Below are 23,664 nucleotides of genomic sequence, written 5' to 3'. Positions count from 1 at the left end.
CAAATCAAGTCTAAGGACTTCCCTGGTGGTCCAATGGTTAAGAATCCACCTTCCAATGCAGAAGATGCAGGTTCAGTCCTTGGTCTGGGAACTAAGATCTCACATGCCCCAGGGCAACTACTGAACCCTCCCACGCTGAAGCCTTTTGTGCCACAATTAGTGAGCCCTGCAGGACCCAATTAATATCCCGCATGACGCAGTGAAGATCCTGCATGTCTCAACTAAGACCAGACTCAGTCAAATAAACAAAAAACAAATCAAGTCTGTCATCTCGAAGACTTCACATCATTTATTCACAGCTTATGTAACATTCCAATGCAACTGTTTCTGGTCAGCAGATGAGGCTCTCACAGTCTGTCTGGGAATCCAGGCTCCATCCACATCAAAGCTCTGCATTTTCTGAAGAGTTGTCATGCTATTTTTTCCATCTTGGGGAAAGAAAGGATAATGAGGGAGAGGATTTTATCGGTTAGACTTGGAGTGGTGTGCACCACTCCCTCAAGTTCTTACAGCCAGAATTCAATCATATAACCATCTGTAATTGCAAGGGAGGCTGGAAATGTTATCCCTGCACCCAAGAGGAGAAAGCTTATTGGTGAACAGGTATCCTACCTCGCCCACAATGGATGACTACAGCTATTTCCAAACTACTCTTGGGCAAGCCGTTCAGAGTCCTCACTAGCCATTTTTCTTCCTTCTTTTGTAGACTCAGCCTCTAAGGAGTTCTGCCACTACCAAGAAGGAAGCCCTTTGCCCAGGCATCAGACAAATGAGACTTCAAATCCAAGCTCTGCCAGTAACGAGCAATATGTTCCTGGAAGTTCATCTCTGTGCCTCAGCTTTCTCATCTATAAAGTGGACCACAACAATAGCTCTAACCTCATGATATTGCTTATTTAACTTATATGCGAAGTACGTCATAAAACTGCTGGGCTGGATGAATCACAAGCTAGAATCAAGATTGCCCAGAGAAATATCAACAACATCAGATATGCAGATGATACCACCCTAATGGCAGAAAGTGAAGAAGAACTAAAGAGCCTCTTGATGAAGGTGAAAGATGAGAGTGAAAAAAGCTGGCTTAATACTCAACATTCAAAAACTAAGATCATGACATCCTATTCCATCACTTCATGGCAAACAGGGAAAAATGGAAACAGTGACAGATTTTATTTTCTTGGGCTCCAAAATCACTGTGGATGGTGACTGCAGCCATGAAATTAAAAGACGCTTGCTCCTTGAAAGAAAAGCTATGACAAACCTAGACAGCATATTAAAAAGTAGAGACATTACTTTGCCAACAAAGGTCCATATAGTTAAAACTATGGTTTTTCCAGTAGTCATGTACAGATGTGAGAGCTGGACCATAAAGAAAGCAGAGCACTGAAGAACTGATGCTTTTGAACCGTGGTGTTGGAGAAGACTCCTGAGAGTCCCTTGGACTGCAAGGAGATCCAACCAGTCAATCTTAAAGAAAATCAACTCTGAATATTCATTGGAAGAACTGATGTTGAAGCTGAAGTTCCAATACTTTGGCCACCTGATGCAAAGAGTCAACTCATTGGAAAAGCCCCTGATGCTGGAAAAGACCGAGGATTGGGGGTGGGGAGAGGGGAGAAGGGAGTGACAGAGAATGAGATGGTTGGATGGCATCATTGACTCAATGCACATGAATCTGAGCAAACTCTTCAAGATAGTAAAGTACAGGGAAGCCTGGTGTGCTGCAATCCATGAGGTTGCAAAGAGCCAGACACAACTTAGTGACTAAACACCACCAATATAACACTGGTGGGCTACGTGAGAAGGCACAAGTAAAGTTCTTAGCCTGATGGTTGATGAGTTGTAAGCACTCAAATAATCTAATACCAATGCTACTGCTAATAATACTTAAAACAAAAACAAGGCTATTATTATGGGGCTTCCCTGGTGGCTCAGACAGTAAAGAATCCACCTGCAATGCAGCAGACCTGGGTTCGATCCCGGGGTTGGGAAGATTCCCTGTTGAGGAAATGGCTACCCACTCCAGTATTCTTGCCTGAAGAATTCTATGGACAAAGGAGCCTGGTGGGCTACTGTCCATGGGGTCACAAAGAGTCGGACATGACTGAGTGACTAACACCTTTGCTTTTGCTTACACCTCCTTTCTTTATAGGCTAGTCCAGATTTTGAAAATGAAGAATCTAAGAGATAAGCCAAGGCTTCTGTAAGTATTTTGATTAACTGTGATAAAGGTTTGGCCTGGGGTAAAATGAAGAATTCCAGTGTTCAACAAGTACTTTTATAACCATTAACTTGGATCTGAAAGAAATCAAGAATAAATAATTTTGGGACTTCTCTGGTAGCTAGTGGCTAAGACTCTGTGGTTCCAATGCAGGGAGAGTTCAATTCCTGGTCAGACAACTAAAATCCCACATGCCACGTTGGTGCAGCCAAAAAAATTTTTTTAATAAGTAATTTCAAGATTTAACAATACATTAATGGGGAGAGGAAAGTAAAGAACCTATAGAAGTTGCAAATGGTCCAGATCTCCAGTTCAGAGGTTTTTCCAAGTCACCAGTACTTCTAGGTAAAATTAAGATCTATTTGTTCTCAGCCTTCGGATCTCTTGCTGCATTTCACATTTCACAGTCTACCTGGTTTTCTTCTCACGACGAGGATCATTCTGACTTCTTCCCCAGCGAGGCTCCTTCCACTGATCAACCATGGCCTTCATTCAGTCCTGCCCTGAATCCCTCCCTCAAACTTCAGCTCAGCCTCCAGCTCCGCCTTGTCACTCGAGTTGTCCAGGGAACATTTCCACTAAGATCCTGTGACCTTTGACACCTAAATGAGTTCCTTTTTGCCAAATAGGCTGCCTTTCTCAATTATCCTTTTTCTATCAATACCCTGCCACAAGGGTCATGCAGTGAGGACACAGAGCCCAGAGAACTTTCAGTCTTAACTAACCAGGAAAAGCTGCAGTGCAGCTATAAAGCATCCTCCAAGCATGAAATGGCAAACAGCTCTAATTTCCAAAGACAGGTATTAGAAAATGTCAGTAGGGCTCTAAGCTTACTTCTTAGTTCATCTTGCCAAAGTGTAAAGCCAATACCTTGTCCGGGATAAGGCTCCAGTACAGAGAGTTCCAGTACTGCTTTTTAGAGTAAGATAGGCTCAAATAAGGGCTTCCCAGGTAACACTAGTGGTAAAGAATCTGCCTACCAATGTAGGAGACACAAAAGAAGCAGATTAGATCCCTGGGTCAGGAAGATCCCCTGGAGGAGGGCATGGCAACCTACTCCAGTATTCTTGCCTGAAGAATCCCATGGACAGAAGCCTGGCAGTTCTTAGGGTTACAAAGAGTCAGACACAAATGAAGCAACTTAGCACCCACACACTCAGGCTCAAATAAATTAACATTCCCTTCTCAGCTGACTCATTACCTAGAACACAAACTTTGCGTGCCTGTTTGAATACAGACAGGAGAGAGGACAATGAAAACAAAGGAAGGAATATACACAACTTGCTAACATGAGTGTAACAGCACCTCTCTTAAAAAACAAAAACGGCAAAAGAACATTGTAGAAGATCAATATTCCATTTTTACAACCCAAGCTCCTATCTATATTGTAGTAAACCAAATTTTAATTGTTTGCCGTGTCCCTTCTGATATTTGATCACTTTAGCTCAAAAGATGCTTTAAAAAAAAAAAAATTAAGTATAGTAGATTTACAACTTTGTATCAAGTATATGGCTTCCCTGGTGGCTCAGTCCATAAAGAATCTGCCTGCAATGAAGGAGACTGCCTGCAATGCAGGAGACCTGAGTTCAACCCCTGGGTTTGGAAGACTCCTGGAGAAGGAAATGACAATCCACTCCAGTATTCTTGTCTGGGAAATTCCATGGACAGAGGAGCCTAGCAGGCTACAGTCCATTGGATCACTAGACATGACTTAGCAACTAAACCACCACCACCACCAGGAATACAGCAAAGTGATTCAGTTACACAAACATGTATATAGTCTTTTTCACATTCTTTCCATTACAGATTATTAGAAGATATTGAATATAGTTCCCTGTGCTATACAGTAGGTCCTTGTTATCTATTTTATATATAGTAGTACATATCTGTTACTCCCAAACTCCTAATTTATCCCTCTCTTTCCTTCCCCTTTGTTAACCATAAGACTGTGTTCTATAGCAGTGAGTCTGTTTTTTAAATAAGTTCATTTGTATCCATTTTTAGATTCCACATTTAAGTGGTATCCTTTGATACTTGTCTTTCTCTGATTTATTTCACTTAGTATGATAATCTCTAGGTCCATCATGTTGCTGCAAATGGCATTATTTCATTCTTTTTGTGACTAATATTCCACTGTATACATATCACAGCTTCAGCCATTCATCTGTCCATGGACACTCAGGTTGCTCTCACGTCTTGGCCACTGTAAACACTGCGGCTATGAACTGGGTACATGTATCTTTTCAAATTAGATTTTCCAGTTTTTCCGGCTATATGCCCAGTAGTGGGATTGCTGGCTCATATGGCAGCTCTATTTTTAGTGTTTTAAGAAACCTCCATACTGTTCTCATAGTGGCTGCACCAATTTACATTCCCACCAACATTGTAGGAGGGTTCCCTTTTCTCCACACCTTCTCCAGCATTTACTATTTATAGACTTTTTGATGATGGTCATTCTGACTGGCAAGAGATCATTGTTTTGCATTTCTCTAATAATCAGCAATATTGAGCAAAAGGATGGTTTCTGAAGTGCAAGGGTCTTAAATTGGAAGTTGCAGTGCTTTTTGAAAGACACATTGGTAGTAATGGGCACTGGAGTGGGGGAGGTCGAGGGGTAACTCGTTTCCTTCTACTCAGTTCCTCATTATAACTGTCCTTTTGCAATTTTCTCAGTTATATTTTAAACAGTTCTGAAGCTACACTGATGAATTTAGGTTTTTTTTACATTAAAATTTGTCCTTGTGGAACAAAGTCACAGCTGGGGATTGTGGAAATATGATATGCCCATGGAGGGATAATGTGCTGCAGCCTTTTTCTTTGCAGTGTTTTAGCTCTCAAGTGTGAAATAATTACGACAAACCTCATCTGAGGCAAAAAAAAAAAAAAAGAGTGATGAATGCAGAAATTATCATTCAAACATGTGGCATTTCCTTCCAAACGAGTGCCCATTACTACCCTCCCCCAGTGCCCATTACTACTAATGTGTCGTTAGAAAAGTACTGCAACTTCCACTTTAAGACCCTTGCACTTCAAAAACCATCCTTTTGCTCAACATTGCTAATTATTAGAGAAATGCAAATTTCCTTCCTTCCTTTAAGAGCACACTCATCTACGGCAGATGGCTTGGTGAGCAAATCGTTCTGCCTGCTATAGGCATAAGGACAGCACGCTCTTATTAAAGCTCCTTTGTAACCCATAATCCAGTGAAGAAAAGGATGTTATGACCTTCATCCTATCCAACCCCTTGTTAAAGAGCTGATAATGAACAGAAAAAGGGAAAATCACAAACTGCTTCGCTTCCAACACACTGTCTCAATCAGCACGGAGTATGATTTCAGGGGAAATAACTTCAGCAATCCTTTGACTCTCTAAGTTAGGTGTACACTTGGGTGATACAGGCAATTGAGAAACTTTTAGAACAGAGGCAACTTCTGGGAGCCTGAAAGCTTGAGTTTAAATGATACAACACCGCCACCTAGAGGTCAAGCAATGAGGAACTGGACACTGCAGCCAAACGGGTAAAAAGCTTGACAAGCTTACTGCCCAGCCAGGAAAAGCATCGCCTTCACGTCAAAGCTGCAATGAGAGACATTTAAATGAGTCTGGGTTTTCCTCAACATATGGGATATTGGAGAAATTCTACAGAGTAGAAAATATGCTTCCCCCATCACTACCTACAAAGACAGGTGCTGAGCAAGTCACCAAAAAAGAGGGCAGAGAACAAACCCACCCATGGTGCTAGGGAGGCTCAGTGGTTCAGAGGGCTTTTGTAGAAGTTAGGACATTTAAGCTGACCTTGGTAGGATGAACAGAATTTCTATATGCCAAGGGAAGCAGAATCCAAGCTGAAGGACCAGCATGAACTACTAATTTCAATTATGAAAATATACAAGATTTACTCATCACCAGTTCATTATAGGTTATATTAAGCCACTTGGAAAATGGAATAAAAAATCGTATTTCCAATTCCACAGAAAACATTCCAGTAAAATGTCCTTCTGTGTACTTATTGAACATGCTGTCATGCCTGTCTGCAGCCCAATGAACTATAGCCCACCAGGCTCCTCTGTCATGGGATTCTCCAGGCAAAAATATCAGGGAGGGTGGTGATTTCCTCCTCGAGAGGATCTTCCCAACCTAGGGACTGAACCTGAGTCTCCTGGACTGGCAGGCAGGTTGTTTACCACTGAGCCAACCTGTGAAGCCCATGCTCTTGAAAAGGCATTTCTTAAAACAATCAAACTTAGGAACATGGGCTATAAACCAAGGTAATCAGACTTCTTTACTGCAGGTCTTCTCAAAGAATTTAGTATTTTACTGTACACAGTAAATCTCCGAGAACTACAGAATGTGGTTTCCAAACTTTACAGAATTTGTTTTCTGCACAATTTTCCATGACCAAACCCTCCCTCCCTATGAAGGAAGTGAGGTACAGTGATGGTTGAAGGATGCAGGCTCTAGAATCAAACTGCATGGACTTCACTTGTAGCTCCACCGCTACACCTCCACAGGCCTGCTTCCCCACCTGCAAAAAAGAACTAGAGGCCCTAGCTCACCAGGTACTGTGAAGATTACGAGGTAATACACACAAACACCTGAAATAATTAGTAGTTGCTGCCCCTTCATGTCCCTCCCACCACGCTCTTTACGGCTAGACCCTCGGCTCCATAGGACCAGTTTGAGCACTACTAATGGAAATGCACTCCAGCTTTGCCCAGCTGCCGCCTACAGTCCCTTGGAAGACTGTGTTCCTTCAAGGTCTCTGGGGAACAAAGGGGGAATGTTTCAAGTTACTTTGGTAGCTCAGATGAAAAATAACAATATTCACTAATTAACCTCTTCTGGATATAACTCCAAGAGCTGTCAGCATTTGCAAAACAAAACAGGACCGATACAGAACCTTAACAAAGCCCACGAATCACACACATTAAGCTTGTGACAATCATAATTTTATCTTTGTTTCTGTGTCTACACACAGAATCCTAAATGTAGGAGGTAAATATATACAATTCCAAATACCTTGAACATTCTGTTATTGAGACATTACATAAGTGTGTCTGTGTACACATATGCACATGTATGTATGAATGTGTGTGAACAGGAGAGGCAGTGTTATGTGCAACAGTTCCAACACCCTGCTGCAAAAGATGATCAAGGTATTCTTCCACCATCTTTGCCAGCTCTCTGAGGTAGCCTGGTGCATATAAACATCCATGGAGATGCAAAACATTTTAGGCAAATCCTTTTCTGACTTTTGTTTCCTTTTTCCTGAGTCTGTTTCACCATTTTCCACTTTTTCTCCTTATCACTTCCTGAATTTATAACTTCCCACAGTAGTAGAAAAAAAATATTTTATGGGCACCCGTGTCCCTCTTGAAGCATTATCTCCATTGGGTCAACAGGAGCCTGAGGCTGGAGATGCAGGCAGGCAGCAGAGGGCTGCCAGGTCTGGAGCACAGGCGTCCCTTCAGCACTAACTAGCTCTGTGACTGAGCTGCTACCTGGCTTGCCCCGAACAGCAGAGTACACACCTGTTGCTCTGGCGTAGTTATTAACGACATCCCTTTCACTCTCAACAGTACCCTGGATTTAGAGTTTAAGTTACAATGGTCATCCCATCTATTACCCTAGACAGGGCTCTTTACTCCTCTGGATTTCAGTCTCCATAATTTGAAAATGGTATAGGATTAGATAGTACTTTAAGGGCTTTTTGTTTTAGCTTGTTTTTGTGATTTCCATTTTTTTTTAAATAGCTCAATCACAAAATTAAAGATCTTTCGACCTCTACCTCCCTCCCTAATATACAAATTTTCCCCAAACAGGTGAGATCCAACCTAACTGTATAAGCAGAACAGACATTTAAGGGTCAATAATGAGTATCTCAGAAACTAGAAGAAATGAAAACTAAACTGCAATCAATACATATTGTGTAAAATGTGTTCTACTTAACTCATTCCTTTACATGCTTCCTGGCTTAGATATCGTACATCAATTATGTGAGGCCCTGGATAGTCCCCACCATGAACCACCACAAAAAGACTACAACCAAAAGACCCATTTCTACCTATGTTTAGATCTCCTAAACAGAAGTGGGTGAGACAGAGATGCCTGGACACAAGGCATGGAATTCCTGCACCAGGACAGAACTTTAAGTCCTGAAACATACAGTATCTTAACCATATGAGGCAGCAAAAGAAGAAATGTATAATAAAATCACAGAGTGGGACAAGCCAATGTTTCGTTGCCCCAACCCTCCATATCTTATGCAAATAAAAAACTGATTCTGGAGTAAATACATTTATTGATACCCATTTTATATAGTTCAATGAAATAACCTATAAATATAAAAGCATTTTTCTTTTGGATATCACCATGGTCCATGTAAATACTCAACAGTCAGAATCATCTGCAGGAAGCACTCCAAGTCACACAGTTGGGTTTACAGACCTGAATACACACACTTCATGTAACAGTGGCACTTATGTACTCAAGTGGTCCAGTGGCTTTGGAATATATGACAACTGGGCATGTGGAGTTAAAGTAATATATAAGTTTAAGTCAATGGAAAGGGTATCAACTTTCAACAAAAAACAACCAATTATAGATCAATATCCTAGGTGAAGAAAGTACCACAGTTGACACTTGGTGTCGGAACACTGGAGACGAAGTAGGTTTAACGACACGTCGTGGTGCCGTATGCTCTCTTCAAGCCTCAGTGGACAGTCCACCAGTGCCTTTGGGTCATTCAGGGTCAACAAAACAGCAATTCTTAAAAGAATCTGAACAGCTTAGAATAAAAGGTATGTGGAGACTGGTATCAAGTTTAAAGAAAAATGAGCTAAATATTTCAATGACATGATGAGTTTTTCTCCTAAGAGGAGGAAGAGATTGTGGGGAAAACAACTTTTTTAATTCCCTTTTTTTTTTTTTAAACAGTGATCAGAATCATTTATCAAATGCGAGGGAAGGAACCCAGGTATCTGGTATCCAAAACACAGGTGCAAAAATCTTCTTCTGTCTCAAAGTTTGTTCCTCAACACTTCTGAGGGAACAAACGCAGCAGCCACTGTTGGAGACTTGCTCTCGACTTTATGCAGCATAAAATTTTCTCATTTCTTCAGAAACAAATACAGGAATGTCCTTTTTTGCTGCAGTCAGACCATGTGTCTTCTGAGTTAGCAAGCAAATGCGTTTAGAAGGTCTGAGGTGTGCAAGGTCCAAAATTGAAATCTGAGAGGCAGTGTTAGAACTTAAGCGAGGCAGGATTTTTAGAGACTACTCAAATGAAAATCTAAGTGAAGCATATAAAAATTCAGTTCTTTCTATTATTTTCAACTGGTATTTGATGGAGACATCCCCTGGTAAGGACGGGTTAAGGGCTGTTATCTCCAGGTCCAAGATGTCCCAACTACTTAAAGTACGGCCCCCAAGAGGAGAAAGACACACACTTCTGTGGTCTCTGGAATTCTTTTTTGCCTTTTTTTTTTTTTTTTAAAGAAATAGTAGCTTCAGTTGCACACCACTGGCTGAAGGTGTTTGCATCCAAATGAGAAACTCTACCCCTTGTCTCTAGTGGGACAGGCACCAGGTTCCCACAAGCGGCAACTCCTATGTCCTGTAGCACATGGCACCTGACCCTGGAGTGAAGAATAAGCTGGCACAGAGCCCCGATCGCTGGCATCCAGGCTAGATGGCGTTTCGTGGCGTGCCGTTGTGTGTCAGCGCTTTCAGGCTGGGGGCACTGGTCTGGTGACTACAGCTCCTGTGAGAAGTCACACCCACCTCAAAAACCTCATGAATAGCTTTTCGGAAACAATGGAAGTTATAGTCTATTAAACCTGCAGGAGAGAAAAAGGAAGATCAGGCGCCCTGAATGTCAACTATCTGTTAGGAAACATTTGGTGACAGAAAGAAATAATTGGTATGTATTTTAAAACATACATCCAATTGAGAAATTCTCTACAATGGAAGCATGATAAAGCATACACCCAAGTTGTTAACACTGATTACCTCTGGGCCTGGCAATGAAGAGGGTAAATAAAAAAGCAATTAGGAAGACAAATTTGCTAAGAAAATTTACAATGAACTCTAAAGTGAAAGTAAAATACTTTCGACACATCAAGTTTTTCCTTTTACAAGTCTCTGGGGCAGGCAAAGAAAAGCTGAAGGAAACAGTTGGAACAAGAGTTGTGCAAACTGCTCAGCAGAGCCCTAGGGATGGGAGGGATCAGGAAGGCCCCTAGGGCAGGGCCTCAGGAAGCCAGCTCCCCCACCTCAGAGGGAAAGGAGGGCAACTCTGTCCTTTTCTGCTTATGAACTGGCTTCCAAATCAGATTTTAGTCAAAGGGCTCCTTGCAGGTGCATATGGACATATGACCAATTCCGGCCACCAAGAAAAGTGCAAGTGTGTAAGACCTGCATGAAGTCTCCTTAAAAGGAAGACCTCCCTGTTCCTCCCCCAATCCTCCTTAGTGCCCAGAATTTGCAGGAGATTGCTGGAGATCCAGAAGTCCTTCCACATCACAAGAAGAACCTGAAACTAGTAGCCAGTACTGAGAACAGCAGAGCTGAAAGAGAAGCACCGGTCCTCGAGGACACCGGGACAGAAAGACAACAAACCAAGAAACAAACCACAAGCATCTGATACCGAAGCAACTACAGATGCGGAAGCAGCCCAAAGGGGGGAGGGTCAAGTGCAAGGCAAAAGCAGCCAAGAAAACTGCAGGGCGCAGACAAGACTCTGAGGATATAGGCAAGATTTAAAAAGGCAGGAAAGAGGAGCAAAATCACAAGAAAACAGCAGGGCGTTTGCACTGAGAACACAGCACACAGGTGAAAACAGGAAAGAAGCTGGTCTGACTGGAGATGGGAGCAGACAATTCTTGGGAGAAGTACTGGGAATGGCGGCTGAAGAAGCAGGTTAGAGTCAAATTAAGGAGTTCCTTCAGATTCAGAGAAAAATAAAGGTTTTGATAACTTCAACTACATTAAAACTGGGTTCTCCACAAATGGTAAAATTAAACTGACAATCAAGGAAGCCTGAACAATGTGTGGATATGTGATGATGATATGAAATCATTGTTAATTTTTTTTTCTTTTAACATCTATTAATGGTAATACCATTACGCTTAAAAAAGAGCACTACTGCTTAGAGATACCTGCTGAAATCTCTATAAGACAAAATGATTTGATGTCAAAGATTTGCTTCAAAATAACCCAATAGGAGAAAAGGTACAGAGGTGAAATAAGAATGGCTATGATTCTGATAGTTGTTCAATCTGGGTGATAGATACGAAGGGCTTCCTTACATTATTTTCTCTACTCTTTTATGTGTGACACTTTCCACAACAAAGGATTAAAAAAAAATGAAGATATACAGGAAACAAGACTGACCATGTGTTCATGACTGTGAAAGCAGGGACAGGTACATGGAATCGCTAAGCTGCTCAACTTTTGTGTTTACTTGAAAATTTCCAGGAACCAAAAGTTTTTAAAAATTTTTAAAGATTAGAATGGAAAAAGATAAGAAACTCCTAAGAGGCACAAAAAAGATAAAAGCATAGGAACAAATAAATTACTAGAGAAGCCTAAACAGACATGAAAGAGCACCTGCAATGAAAAAGATGCTTGCTCCAACCAGTAATTAGAGAATGAAAATGAGACCCTAATGAGACATCGTTTTGCACCTACCAGACTGACAACAACTGAACAATCTGACAACATTAAACATTAGCAAGGACATGAAGCGACAGAAACTCCCACAAAGCTCTGTCAGGGGTGAAAACGGTAAAGCCACTTTGGAGAACAATTCAATAATGCCTAATAAAACTGACATGAACTTGAGCAGGGGACATGACCTTGGGAAAATTTTGGGAGATGGTGAGGGATACACAGGCCTGGGGGGCTGCAGTCCATGGAGTCACAAAGAGTCGGACTGGGCAACTGACTGAACAACAACAATAAAACTGAACACATATGCCCTCCATAAATTCCACTCCTAAATACTTACTATTCTAGAGAAATTCTCCCCATGTGCAAAGGCAAACTTGTTCGTTAATTTCTTGCAAAACTATTTGTAATCTTAAAAATCATCTAAACATACAGTAAAAAGAATATAAACTGTGATACACACACTCCACAGTGACAAAGAATGAACTGAAGCAACATGCTATTAATATGGATAAACCTCAAAACCAATCTTGAATGAAGAGAAACAAGCAAGCTGCAGAAGATAACTTACATTTTGACATGGTTTACACAAAGATATATAATACCCTATATAGTTTAAGGATAGATAAGAAGTAAAGACTAATTCAGACACAGGAAAAAGAAAACACTACATTCAACAGAGCACAAGAGAGGGTTTCAACTGAGAAATACACAAAAGACAAATATGTATTGGTCACGTTTCAGATCTTAAGCTCAAAGGGGAATATATACGTTTTTGTTTTATCAAAAAAACTTTGTATATCTAAAATATTTCATTAATATAAGCATCAGTGAAATATTAACTCATTCAATATTAATTAATATCACAAACCCAGACAGAAGAGAAGGAACTTGTTGCATGATTAACAGAGCTACTATAGATCCTTGAGTAGTTAAATAACACGATAAAAGGAATATTCTGAAAACTAGCCTGCCTGAGAATAAAGGACGATACAGACTGAGCCCTCAATATATATGTTGAATGCAGCACCTTAGGCCTGGATGGGTGAGGACTTGGACTGGAGATACCAATAGTGGAAATGGACAGGACACCCTAGAAAGTTCCACAAGAAAATGTTAAGAGTTGGTGAAGAGTCAATGAAAACCACAGAAAAGAATGGAAAAAGGAGAACAAAGAACACCCTCTGTGAGATGCTGTGCAAGGGCCTCGGAAGCAATTACACCACACGATTACCAGACTGCACACAGCTAAGCGTGGACACCAGGAAAATGGCATAACTAGTAACAGAAGCAGAGTAGCCAGGTGAGTCACGAAACAACGGGGAAAATATTCATCGGTTTTTGACATCATGGAAAGATAAATATTTAAGTAAAGATGCCTTACTAACAGCTTCAAACACGGGATGGAAACAGGCCCAAGTCAGAGCTGGAGAGGTGAATTTTTCAGTCAACTACATGGAGATTAACTGAAGTCATAGATGTGATGTGCTGACCAGAAGAATAAGTGAAGAAGTGAGCCAGAAGCCGTGGCTCTGAAGGGCACTCAGAACTGAGAAAAATAAAAATTAGAAGAAACAGGTGGTCAGAGAAACAGACACACAAAAGAACCCAAAGAGCTCTGCTTTGGGAAAGCAGAGAGAAGAGGGCGTGAAGGAAGACGGGATGACACGGTCACATGGTTGGGAAGGCTGAAGAGGAAAGGCCACCAAATGTGGCAAGAAGGTGACCTGGTGACTTCTCAAACCACCTCAGGAGACTGGTGCAGGTGGAAGCCAAATGCAGGCAGACAGGTAACAGAAGGATGTGAAATCAGAGGCTGGAATAAAAAATGTGATTTAAAAACAGAAGACCAAAAGAAGGCAGGAGAAAGCATGGACTGTACATGGAGGGAAAGGCACAAAAGTAGTTGAAAACATCATGCAAGTGAAAGTGTTAGTCACTCAGTCATGTCCAATTCTTTGTGACCCCACAGACTGTAGTCTGCAAGGCTCCTCTGTCCATGGAATTATCCAGGCAAGAATACTACAGTGGGTTGCCACGCCCTTCTCCAGGGGATCAAACCAACTGGTAAATCCTCTAACACTGCAACAATGTTTTCTCTTGTTTTCCAGAACCTAAGAAATTCTGACAAAGACCTTTATATAAAGACAGTTTTTAAAATGTCATTACCTTTTCTTTCAAAACTTTCTTCCCTAAGGATGCAAACCAGTGCCAAAAATTTAGTCACCTCCTTTAAATACAGGACAGTTGTGTTATTCAGCTTGATGATGGCCATGGACTCTTTGTCGTAAGCACTTCCACTTCCATCTTCCTTTAGCCTGTTTTAAAACAAAGTATAGTTCATTATAGGTTTCCCAACTGGGCATTTTGTCACATTTGCACAACAAGTCTTTCTACCCAGTTTCCTAAGTGTCTTTTGAGAAAAAAGGCTGGCTCAACCACAGTGGAACAGAAGCTGTGTTTAGCTGTGGGTGCCCAGCCCATGCTGCATAATCATTCCATGTGCTCACACCACCTTGTTGACCTAGGACGCATGGAAGACAGCAGACTTCTAATTTTTCCTTCACGCTAATCAGTGCTGACACCCTCCGCAAATAAAGAAGAACCTGAAATATGAAAACTGTCAGTAGTGAAAAAGGAGTAAGTACAAAAACTAAAGTAAATACGGTCTATCAAAGATACTGTGGAATCCTGATGCCTGCAAAGTGAGCCTTACAGGGTCTGAAAGCTATTTCATTTATCAGATTAGATTGTCAGAATTACATGGAGTCCCCCTTCAAAAAACACAAATCAAGAGCCAAGTAAGCAACAAACTGAACTTCAATAAAGCATACCAAGTTTCACACACAGGTTAATAATAATGAAGTAATGGCTGTTTCTTTTCTTTTTTATAATATACTTTATCATGTGTAATGTAGTTTACAATGTGTCTTATACTGAAAATAAAATTTACAACTAAATTTGATTCTTTAATTATAAAAAATACACTCTATTCATCTCTTTTTAAAACTAGGAACGGGAACATGAAACTTTTCTGCATGACGTACAGACAAAATCACTTTTTCACTGGGGAAAGAATAAAAACAAAGGCAAGCATGTAGTCACAAAACTGACAGGAATGGAAAACAAGAATAGACAGGGAAAGAAGAGCGAAGACAAATGCATTCCCTACCCCCGAGGCAGCTAGAGAAAGACACTGACAAGTGAGGCAGAAAGACCAAGATGCCAGGTAGGGACAGAGATGAAAGAGGGATTTAGACTAGGTGGAACACAGAGGAACAACAGATCAAGGACAGAGGTATCAAAAAGCAGAGGTAATGTCAGAGCATCAGGACAGTGCTCGGGAGGGCTGACATTAACATCCAAGATGAACCATCACTAGTAGAGGCTGCAGAGGTTACTGGCTTTTGAAATAATTATTAGTAAATCCACCAACGTTTTCACTTGTCTTCTGGACTATTCTACAAAACCATTTCTTTACAAATTTCTGTATAAAGTGTGGTGAATTTAAATAAAAGAAGAGTTTATATTTTGGAGACTTCTTAGAAACTGAGACGTATAGGTCAAACATTCCTTGTTTCTGTGCTCTCTGAAAGATTAAGGACTCCTCAGTTCCACAGAGCCTAAATCAAATTAGGAACCAGTACATACTCTTGTTATTCAGTGTTTTCAATAAATTAGTCTAGTTTATTGATCTAACAGTAGTGAAAAGTCGCAGTAGTGAGAAGACACAGTATAAACCCCCCAAATTAAAGCAGGTGAAACTTTCACTGATAATTAAGTCTGGCACTAGTCACACCTTTTCAACTGCTCTTGTCCATCCACTCGGAAAGAGTAAGACCCAGCAGTCCACTCACAGAGAAATTATGCTCCAAACTGAAGCACTATGGTCAGTTCTACTTCATACAGTACTTGCTAGATGCCTCAGAAATTAATCCCCCTAACAAGTCAAACTGGTGGTTTTCCGCTTGTCTGAGATCTTACAAAAATATATACAAACACAACTTACCCATATATACAAGACACATCAATTACAACATCAATCATGTCACAGCAAAGTTCATATGACTGCATATCCACAGGAGAACTGTCTGTTGCAATGTAGATTTTGCTGACAACATCGAAGAGAAAAGCTTTTTCAATACCTGAATTCTTGAAAAAAACAAAATCAAGTGTTCATTTTTTAAAGAATCACAATTTGTAAACTTATCAAAGATCCTGAATCATTAACATCCAAGAGCATTTTTAACAATACAACCCAATACCAAGAGTAAACAGTACTTTGTTTAGGAGACACTTTTCTTATCCAAAGAAGAAAAGTCAAATTGTTTCTCTGCTCTTGATTTACTGACATAATAGCACACTCAAATTTGTTCTTCTTTCATCCTCTTTACTTAAATGAATTATTTTCTAAGACACCACCAAAAAACAAACAAACAAAATCCTCCAAAAATCAAGCCATGCTACATTTCTGATAATCCTTTTCTTGACAATAATCAATCTCTGATTCAAATGATCCTACTACCAGAAAGGTTTGATTTGGCACTCAGCAAACAATGTTTCACATCAACATCCAGCATAGTGCAAAAGCCTAAAGAACTGGGGATCACTACACACTGAGTCCTTCAAAGCAGTGTTTGGAAAACACAGTCGCTGAATGCTAAACTGATGGGAAGAATATCCTTTTTAATTAAGCTGAATCCTCAAAATAAGAAATGTGAAATATGACACTGAGATTACAGTTAACAAGGATCAATTTTTCAATGTGACCTCCAATAAAGTAGAGATTAAACTGAGTCTAATTCCCAACACCCAGTATATCCCACTTTCTACTCTTCCTTCAGGAAAAGAGATCACAAAGATATTTTTAATTAAGAAAAGCATAAGAAAATTTTTCATCAGAGCCTTTTAAGACAAAAAAAGGTGAGTATTAAGGAAAATTTCAGAAAATAACTCAAGCCATTTTTAAAATGTTTCTATTATTTATTAAATTAAAAGACGCTTATTCCTTGGAAGGAAAGTTATGACCAACCTAGATAGCATATTCAAAAGCAGAGACATTACTTTGCCAACAAAGGTTCGTCTAGTCAAGGCTATGGTTTTTCCTGTGGTCATGTATGGATGTGAGAGTTACACTGTGAAGAAGGCTGAGCGCCGAAGAATTGATGCTTTTGAACTGTGGTGTTGGAGAAGACTGTTGAGAGTCCCTTGGACTGCAAGGAGATCCAACCAGTCCATTCTGAAGCAGATCAGCCCTGGGATTTCTTTGGAAGGGATGATGCTAAAGCTGAAACTCCAGTACTTTGGCCACCTCATGCGAAGAGTTGACTCATTAGAAAAGACTCTGATGCTGGAAGGGATTGGGGGCAGGAGGAGAAGGGGACGACAGAGGATGAGATGGCTGGATGGCATCACTGACTCGATGGACATGAGTCTGAGTGAACTCCGGGAGTTGGTGATGGACAGGGAGGCCTGGCGTGCTGCGATTCATGGGGTTGCAAAGAGTCGGACATGACTGAGCGACTGATCTGATCTGATTATTTATTTAATATTTAACTGTGTTGTCTTTAAATTTGACTCAGATTAATTCAAGGCATTTTTTGGAGAATTTGATAATACAAATATATTCAACAAAAACCAGAAAACAACACTGAATTAAATAGCACACTTACTGATATAAAGATATTTAATAGGTTTTCCAAGGTCGGTAGCTGTGGGATAAGTTTCTGCACCACCTTACTAAAGGCTTCAAATATTGAATGGTCATAGATACTAGTCAAATAAAAGCTGAAAGACACAACACAGTTTGATTAATTTGAAAAATATCTTAAAAGTCCCACAACAATTATCACAATACATAAAATTTTAAGTTTCTTCACATTTGATTTCAGTAAGTTCAAATAAAGCCTATTTTGTGCACCATCTCCCTCACTCAAGATGACAAAAGCAATTTCCCCACCTGGCTTGTAGCTCTCCATCCCTTTAATACATTTACACAGAGGGCAACTGAGGTAGTACTAGGGAAACATTTTCAGATGCGGAAACCTGAACATTCACCTAAATCCTTGCAATCTGATCCAAAAAGCTTGGTTTCTTAAGCCCACAACTGACCAAAAAAAAAAAAAAAACAAGAGAAAGCTCAGAGGAGATAAGTGACATTTATTAAATAAGAATACAATACAGGTTTCTAATAAAATGTTACCTCCTCAGAAAGTTCCTTCCTGATCCCACCTAAAATGGTACTCCTGTACCCTTTGCTTTCAACCTCTTCCCCCTTTGTTTTTCTGCATAGCACTGTAAGTACTTAAAATTACACTATATGTTTATTTATGTGCCTTTGAGCTGTCTCATTCATCAGAATGTAAGCTCCATGAGAATAAACGTTGTCAGCCTTGCTCACAGCTGCGTACCCACTGCCCTGTAGAGTATCCGTGAATATTTGTTGAGTAAATAAATGAATAAAACTGGCACTTAGAATTTATGTAAATAACATGCTAAGGAAGATGAGCGCAGGAGCTCGAGAGAGAAGGGACAGCTATCTGGAGGCCTAAAAGGATACACAAAGAAGTAAATTTGTAGATTTAACAAAACACATACTTGAGAGAGAGGCTTTTAACAATTTAAACAGTGTGGTCAACTGTACCTGCTTTTTCACTCAGGAAGTATACTCTTAGTTACACAGCTCTATCCATTACGTAATTACACAGATAACAAAGTCAGAGACACAGAACTGTTTATACCACACTTTTTATCAAAATTCAAAGATACTTTCAAAGAGTGCACCTAAGAACCTAACTTAGATGGGGCTCTAATCTAGATGTTAGAACAATGGAAGAGGTAAGACCAAGATTATCCCCCCACAGGCACGAAGGTAAAGGAATATTTTAGGTTAGCAATGTAAGAAGGTCCTGCAGGAACTGTGAGGTTTGGAGATGGATGGCGACAGGAAGAACCTCCCAAGGCACAGGGCATTCTAGGAAGCTGAGTTTCTGGAAACTGGAAATTAAAAGAACCTCATCCATAGCTCTGCTAGTAATTAATAAAAGTTTAATGCTGTTAACAAGGCCCAGGGACCCACAGAGAACTGGAGAAAGGGATAGTGTATACCACTGAGGTGGGTGCTCTGGAAAGGGACAGACATGTTGCTAAGAGGATCAGAAGGGTTCTTACGGGTCCTGGAGAACACAGGACAATCATGGCTTAAAACCCATCATTCATTGCAGAAAAATAAGACTGAGGAATTTTATTGGAAGATACTTTCACTTTCTCCTACAAATACTGCTGAATTTTTTTAAAAGCATGAATTACTTGTACATATTTTAATCCAGGCTAAAGGTCAATGGGACTTGTCTATGTGGTTTCTTAGGAGAATAACAAAAAGATCTTATAGCCGGAGGCCTAGGGAATATTAGGGTAAGGATGGGGGTTGGCTTGAGCCTAGAGGGAAGTCATTATAACAGACCAAGGATAAGGAAATAGCTATGGTTGTCTCACTGCTGCTTCCCCTTTAAGTTGTCTGTACCATCAAAAGAACATTTTCTTGGGTACTTTTTATTACTCATTTCTACCTAAACCATAAAAAAGGATGCAGAAAATAATTCTCACATATTTTTAAAATACAAGCATACAAACCACTGAGTTTATCTAGTAGGTGTTCTTTAATATTAATTTTGCAATGAGAATTACGAATCAGCAGTTCTTTAACTTGATAGCAACCCTAAGCAGATTTAATGGATACAATCACTTCACCCAATTTTTAGAGGTTTATAAAAGCATAAAGTGTTTTAAAAAACATAAACAAGAAACATTAGAATCCAAACTTAAAATGTGCCCTCTTTAAAAGGCTCTTCCTACTGAGAGAGAGACTGTGAAAGATCAAGCTACAGAGTTCTACAACAAATGTGAGATTCCTCAAACTGAGGCAAGGGGACGGGGGGGCGGGAACCAAGAGGGGAGAATACCAAAGCAGATTTAATGCTATGAGGAAATAGCCTGACTCCAGTCTCTTGAGATGAATTTGTAAACACACCTACAGAAACAGACCTCGCATGACTTCAACCTCTGGGAAAATGCAAAAAAGCAGGGGAAGTAACTTCTCAGTTAACATTAGGCTCCCAAAACTGTTTGAATTCAACAGAGATCAAAAACATTACACATTTGGGAAGGGTATACCAGTAACAGAGAGCTACGTGTTTGTAATGACAGAGATGGGAATACATTTACACACTTTTCAGGGCTCCCATATCAAACACACAGGTTGTTACCTAAGGTGGAGTTTTTCTAGCCCAGCATCTGCAAGGTCATCATTGGCCCTTTGATGAATGTCCCTCTGTGTTTCTATTTTGTGATCATCAGACAGACCATCAACTTTGTGAATAAAAACCTCAAAATTCATGTCTGGGTTAACTTTGTAGGCTTTAGAAACAGTAATGTGAAGTCTTGTTAAAGCCTCCATGTAGTCATCCTGTAAGTCAGAACAAAATATTTTTTAAAAAGAAATCTTACGTTAGGAAAGCCTCAAACCACCTCTTTCCCCAACCACAGAATATATATTACCCTAATCATTCGTAAGTATTCAAACAACTCCATTAACTTATACCACTAAATAGATCTTCAATCTCTCTTATTAAGAATTCAACTACCAAGTTAATGCTTGTAATTTTTAATACTGATGAGAAAAGGAAATGGAAAATGGACACTTATTCCCAATAAAAAATTTTTAAAGTAATCCCAGCTCTGCCATTTATTAGATGTGTGACTTTAAGCAGGTTGCTTAAATTCTGTGATCTCAGTTTACTCAGCCATAGAATTGTAATTACAATACCTACCTTACAGCACTGTGAAGAAGAAATCAAATTAGGTCATATATATGAACGCACTCATAAGAATCTGTACCTCAGAACTCATTCCTAGCTAATGCTTAAGCTTAGAAAAAAATTAAGATTCTTAAGGATAAAGACATGTCCCATTTATCTGAGTGTCTGCCACATGCTAAGCGCTCAATAAGTGCCAGCTGAGCTAAATTGAATTTGGACAACTAGAGAAACTATTCATTTAATATTTACTGACTCAGTTCTCACATTCCTCATTACAGGCACACTGATAAGACTTTTTCAGTGGGTGACATTACAACAGTTAATAAAAATATAGCAATATCTACTCTTAACAAAAGTGGAACACTGCTCATTAACTAGAACTCAGTGATATAAACCCCATCTCCTAGTCATGTCCTATTCTGTCCTTGCACAAAGGCATGCCTGCTCCTAAAGCACTTCTGCAGGTACATCTCTCAGTTAGGAAATCTAGTGGCAAAGAAACAAGCTGCAAGAAGCACATGACAAGATAAACAACTTTTCTTTGTTCCTACATGTTTTGCCTTCAGAGAAGAAAAGTAAACATCATCATTTCCAACTACCTGTGCATCAATGACATATATCAACGCTCCTGTTCCCCTGAAGATCATCTCGTAGTCAAAAGTTGGGTCAAAAAAGTCCATTTGCCCAGGAAAATCCCATATTTGGAAATTCACAAAGGAGCTATTAGAAATGTCGTCTTTGTAAATCTTGTTGGTACTTTCCAAAAAGAGAGTCTCATTGGGTGACATTTTATGAAACACCACCTGTTAAAAGAAAAAAAGACAATTTAATGACTATTCCACTTTTTATTTAAAATAAGTACAAAACTCCACCTGGAATTAACATAAAGAATGTGACCCTACAGCAAAAATTTTAAAAGAGATGAAAAGTGAATGGTGTATCCATTGGTACTCACTATCCTCTAACTTGTAACACAACAGAAAACACCAAATTACTAAAACCAAATCACCCAGAAAAGCTAAAACTTTTCTATTTTCTCTGTCTGTATACAATACTAGCAGTAGCAATGTCTCTCCTCAGTTTTTTTTTCCTCCCCATTGTATAAATTCAGCCAAAATCTGCTCTAAGATTATGAAAATTTATAGCTAAAGTTTAAAAAGTTTTGTTCATTGAAAATTTATCAGAATGCCCACATCAGGTTCTAACGAATAATCAGAAAAGAAACTGACTGGACCCTGTCCTTCATGGGTTTGCAGTCTTGTGGAAGAAATAAAACAAAGGCAAATTATACCAAATAGGAAAAGGCATATTGGTAGAGAAGGAATATTTGTGAGGAGGGGAAGAATGGGACTTGACAAGGAAAAGACAGCTCCCATGGGAAAAAAAAAAAAAAGGTAAACGCAACTGTTAAGAATCACAATTATCACAATCCACACAATTCCAACACACAAGGAATTTCCCTCTCTCTACTCGCTGGATGAGAAAAATGGATAGTTATTCCTGAGGTTTAGACGGTGAGTAACACTGTAACGAATCAAAACCAGTTTGCTAAAAACCTGCCATCAGTGTACTCCGATTTTGCTGTAACGGTGAAAAGATAATAAAACACAGTAATCCCGTAAATTTGGAAGGCTACTTTTTAAAATCATCATGTCTACAGAATATCACGCAGAGATTTATTTTGGAGAGATCTTTGCCACAGAATAAAGAGAGCAAAAAGCCAGGTATCTGGCATTTTATCGCCAGCTCACCTTGTGTTTAAGAGGAATGGCTGATGGAGGTCGTCAACCCTGCCTCTATTCTCCCTTACTAAAAAAACGAATAGCCCTCCATCCTCTCCTGCCATTTCCCAAGTGAAAGCACATGTACAAAGGTCTGTAAATATTTTCCAGGTCTCAAGACTTACGTAGCCACACACACACAGAGGGGAAATCACTACTAATTATACTCACCAGGCTAAAAGTACTAAAACTGGTGGAAGAATAGCCCCCATTCCCACTAAGGAATGTCACAGTGAAGTCTCCTTCGTACTAGTAACAAGAGCAGGCATTACAAAGGCCAAAGGAGTTAGTCACAACTCTTTCTGACGCTGCTCCCTGGGGCTCACCTGGGAAGCCCTGCAAACTCAGGTCACCTGAAGTGAGAGGCACACACACAACCGCGGTCGGGGAGGGAGTGTGGGAAAGTTCTCCGAGTTAGAACCGGGGAGCAAGTCTCAGTTTCGTGAATGGCACGGGGGCTGGGTCCCAGAAAGTGAGGTCCCAGGAGGTGAGGCCACGGGCACCTGCCTCGCTCCGGCCACTCGGGGAGCACGGGGATCCACTCGGCCTCGGCTGACCTGGGCGTGGACTCCGAGATCGGGGTCCCGGCGCGGATCGCGCCCGGGCTCTGCTTCCCAGAGGAGAAGAGAAAGCGCGCTGGGACAATCCAGCCGGCCACCTCGGCCGCCGCCCTCCTCAGGGCCTCCCCTCCCGGCTGGCCCCCGGCGCCCCCGGGGAGAGGAGGGAGGGGGAGGGGCAGAGGGCCCGAACGGCCCCACTCACCTTCTGGATGGAGGACTTGCCGCTGCGCCGGAGGCCCATGAGCAGAATCCTCGGCTTGGAGCTGTCAGCGCCCCCCGGGCCACAGCCTCCTCCGGCCCCCGCCCCAACCCCGCCGCCCGCGGCTGCCGCCTCCTCTTCCTCCTCCTCCACGCCGTAGCCGAAATCCTTTGGGAACGAATCCGCCGCGCCGTAACTGCCGGCGAGGGGCGTCTCCTCCGCCCCGTACTGCAGGGACATGGTGCTGAAGCCGCCGCCGCCCGCGCCCTGACAGGCCAGGCCAGGCCAAGCCAGGCCGCCGCCTCCCCAGTCCGCCGCCGCCGCCGCCGCCCCCGGCAGCCGCCGCCGCTGTGAGGCCCGCCCCCCGGCGCCCGGCTCTCATAGGCTCCCCGCCCGAGCCCAGCCCCTCATTGGTCGC

General features: G+C 41.0%; 1 protein-coding gene across 2 annotated transcripts; it reads right to left on the bottom strand.

The window, feature by feature from the left end:
* Positions 1-271: 271 nt before the first annotated feature.
* Positions 272-23,590, bottom strand: RRAGC (Ras related GTP binding C). Of its 2 annotated transcripts, none has more exons than XM_025289043.2 (7): positions 23,250-23,590; positions 21,306-21,509; positions 20,155-20,354; positions 17,563-17,677; positions 15,900-16,042; positions 14,060-14,208; positions 272-428 (listed from the first exon to the last, which is right to left on the bottom strand). In XM_025289043.2, the coding sequence occupies exons 1-7, from the start codon at positions 23,484-23,486 to the stop codon at positions 301-303; spliced, it is 1,176 nt and encodes a 391-aa protein (XP_025144828.1). In that variant the 5' UTR covers positions 23,487-23,590; the 3' UTR covers positions 272-300. The 2 variants fall into 2 exon arrangements, with proteins under 2 accessions (XP_025144828.1, XP_006077609.2); XM_006077547.3 differs by lacking the exon at positions 272-428 and adding an exon at positions 8,503-10,059 and having other exon boundaries at positions 23,250-23,586.
* Positions 23,591-23,664: the final 74 nt, after the last annotated feature.

The sequence above is a fragment of the Bubalus bubalis genome, chromosome 6, assembly GCF_019923935.1.
Source record: "Bubalus bubalis isolate 160015118507 breed Murrah chromosome 6, NDDB_SH_1, whole genome shotgun sequence".
Lineage (NCBI taxonomy): Eukaryota > Metazoa > Chordata > Mammalia > Artiodactyla > Bovidae > Bubalus > Bubalus bubalis.
Note: the sequence above shows the minus strand (reverse complement) of the source record. Positions and strands in the feature narration are given on the sequence as shown.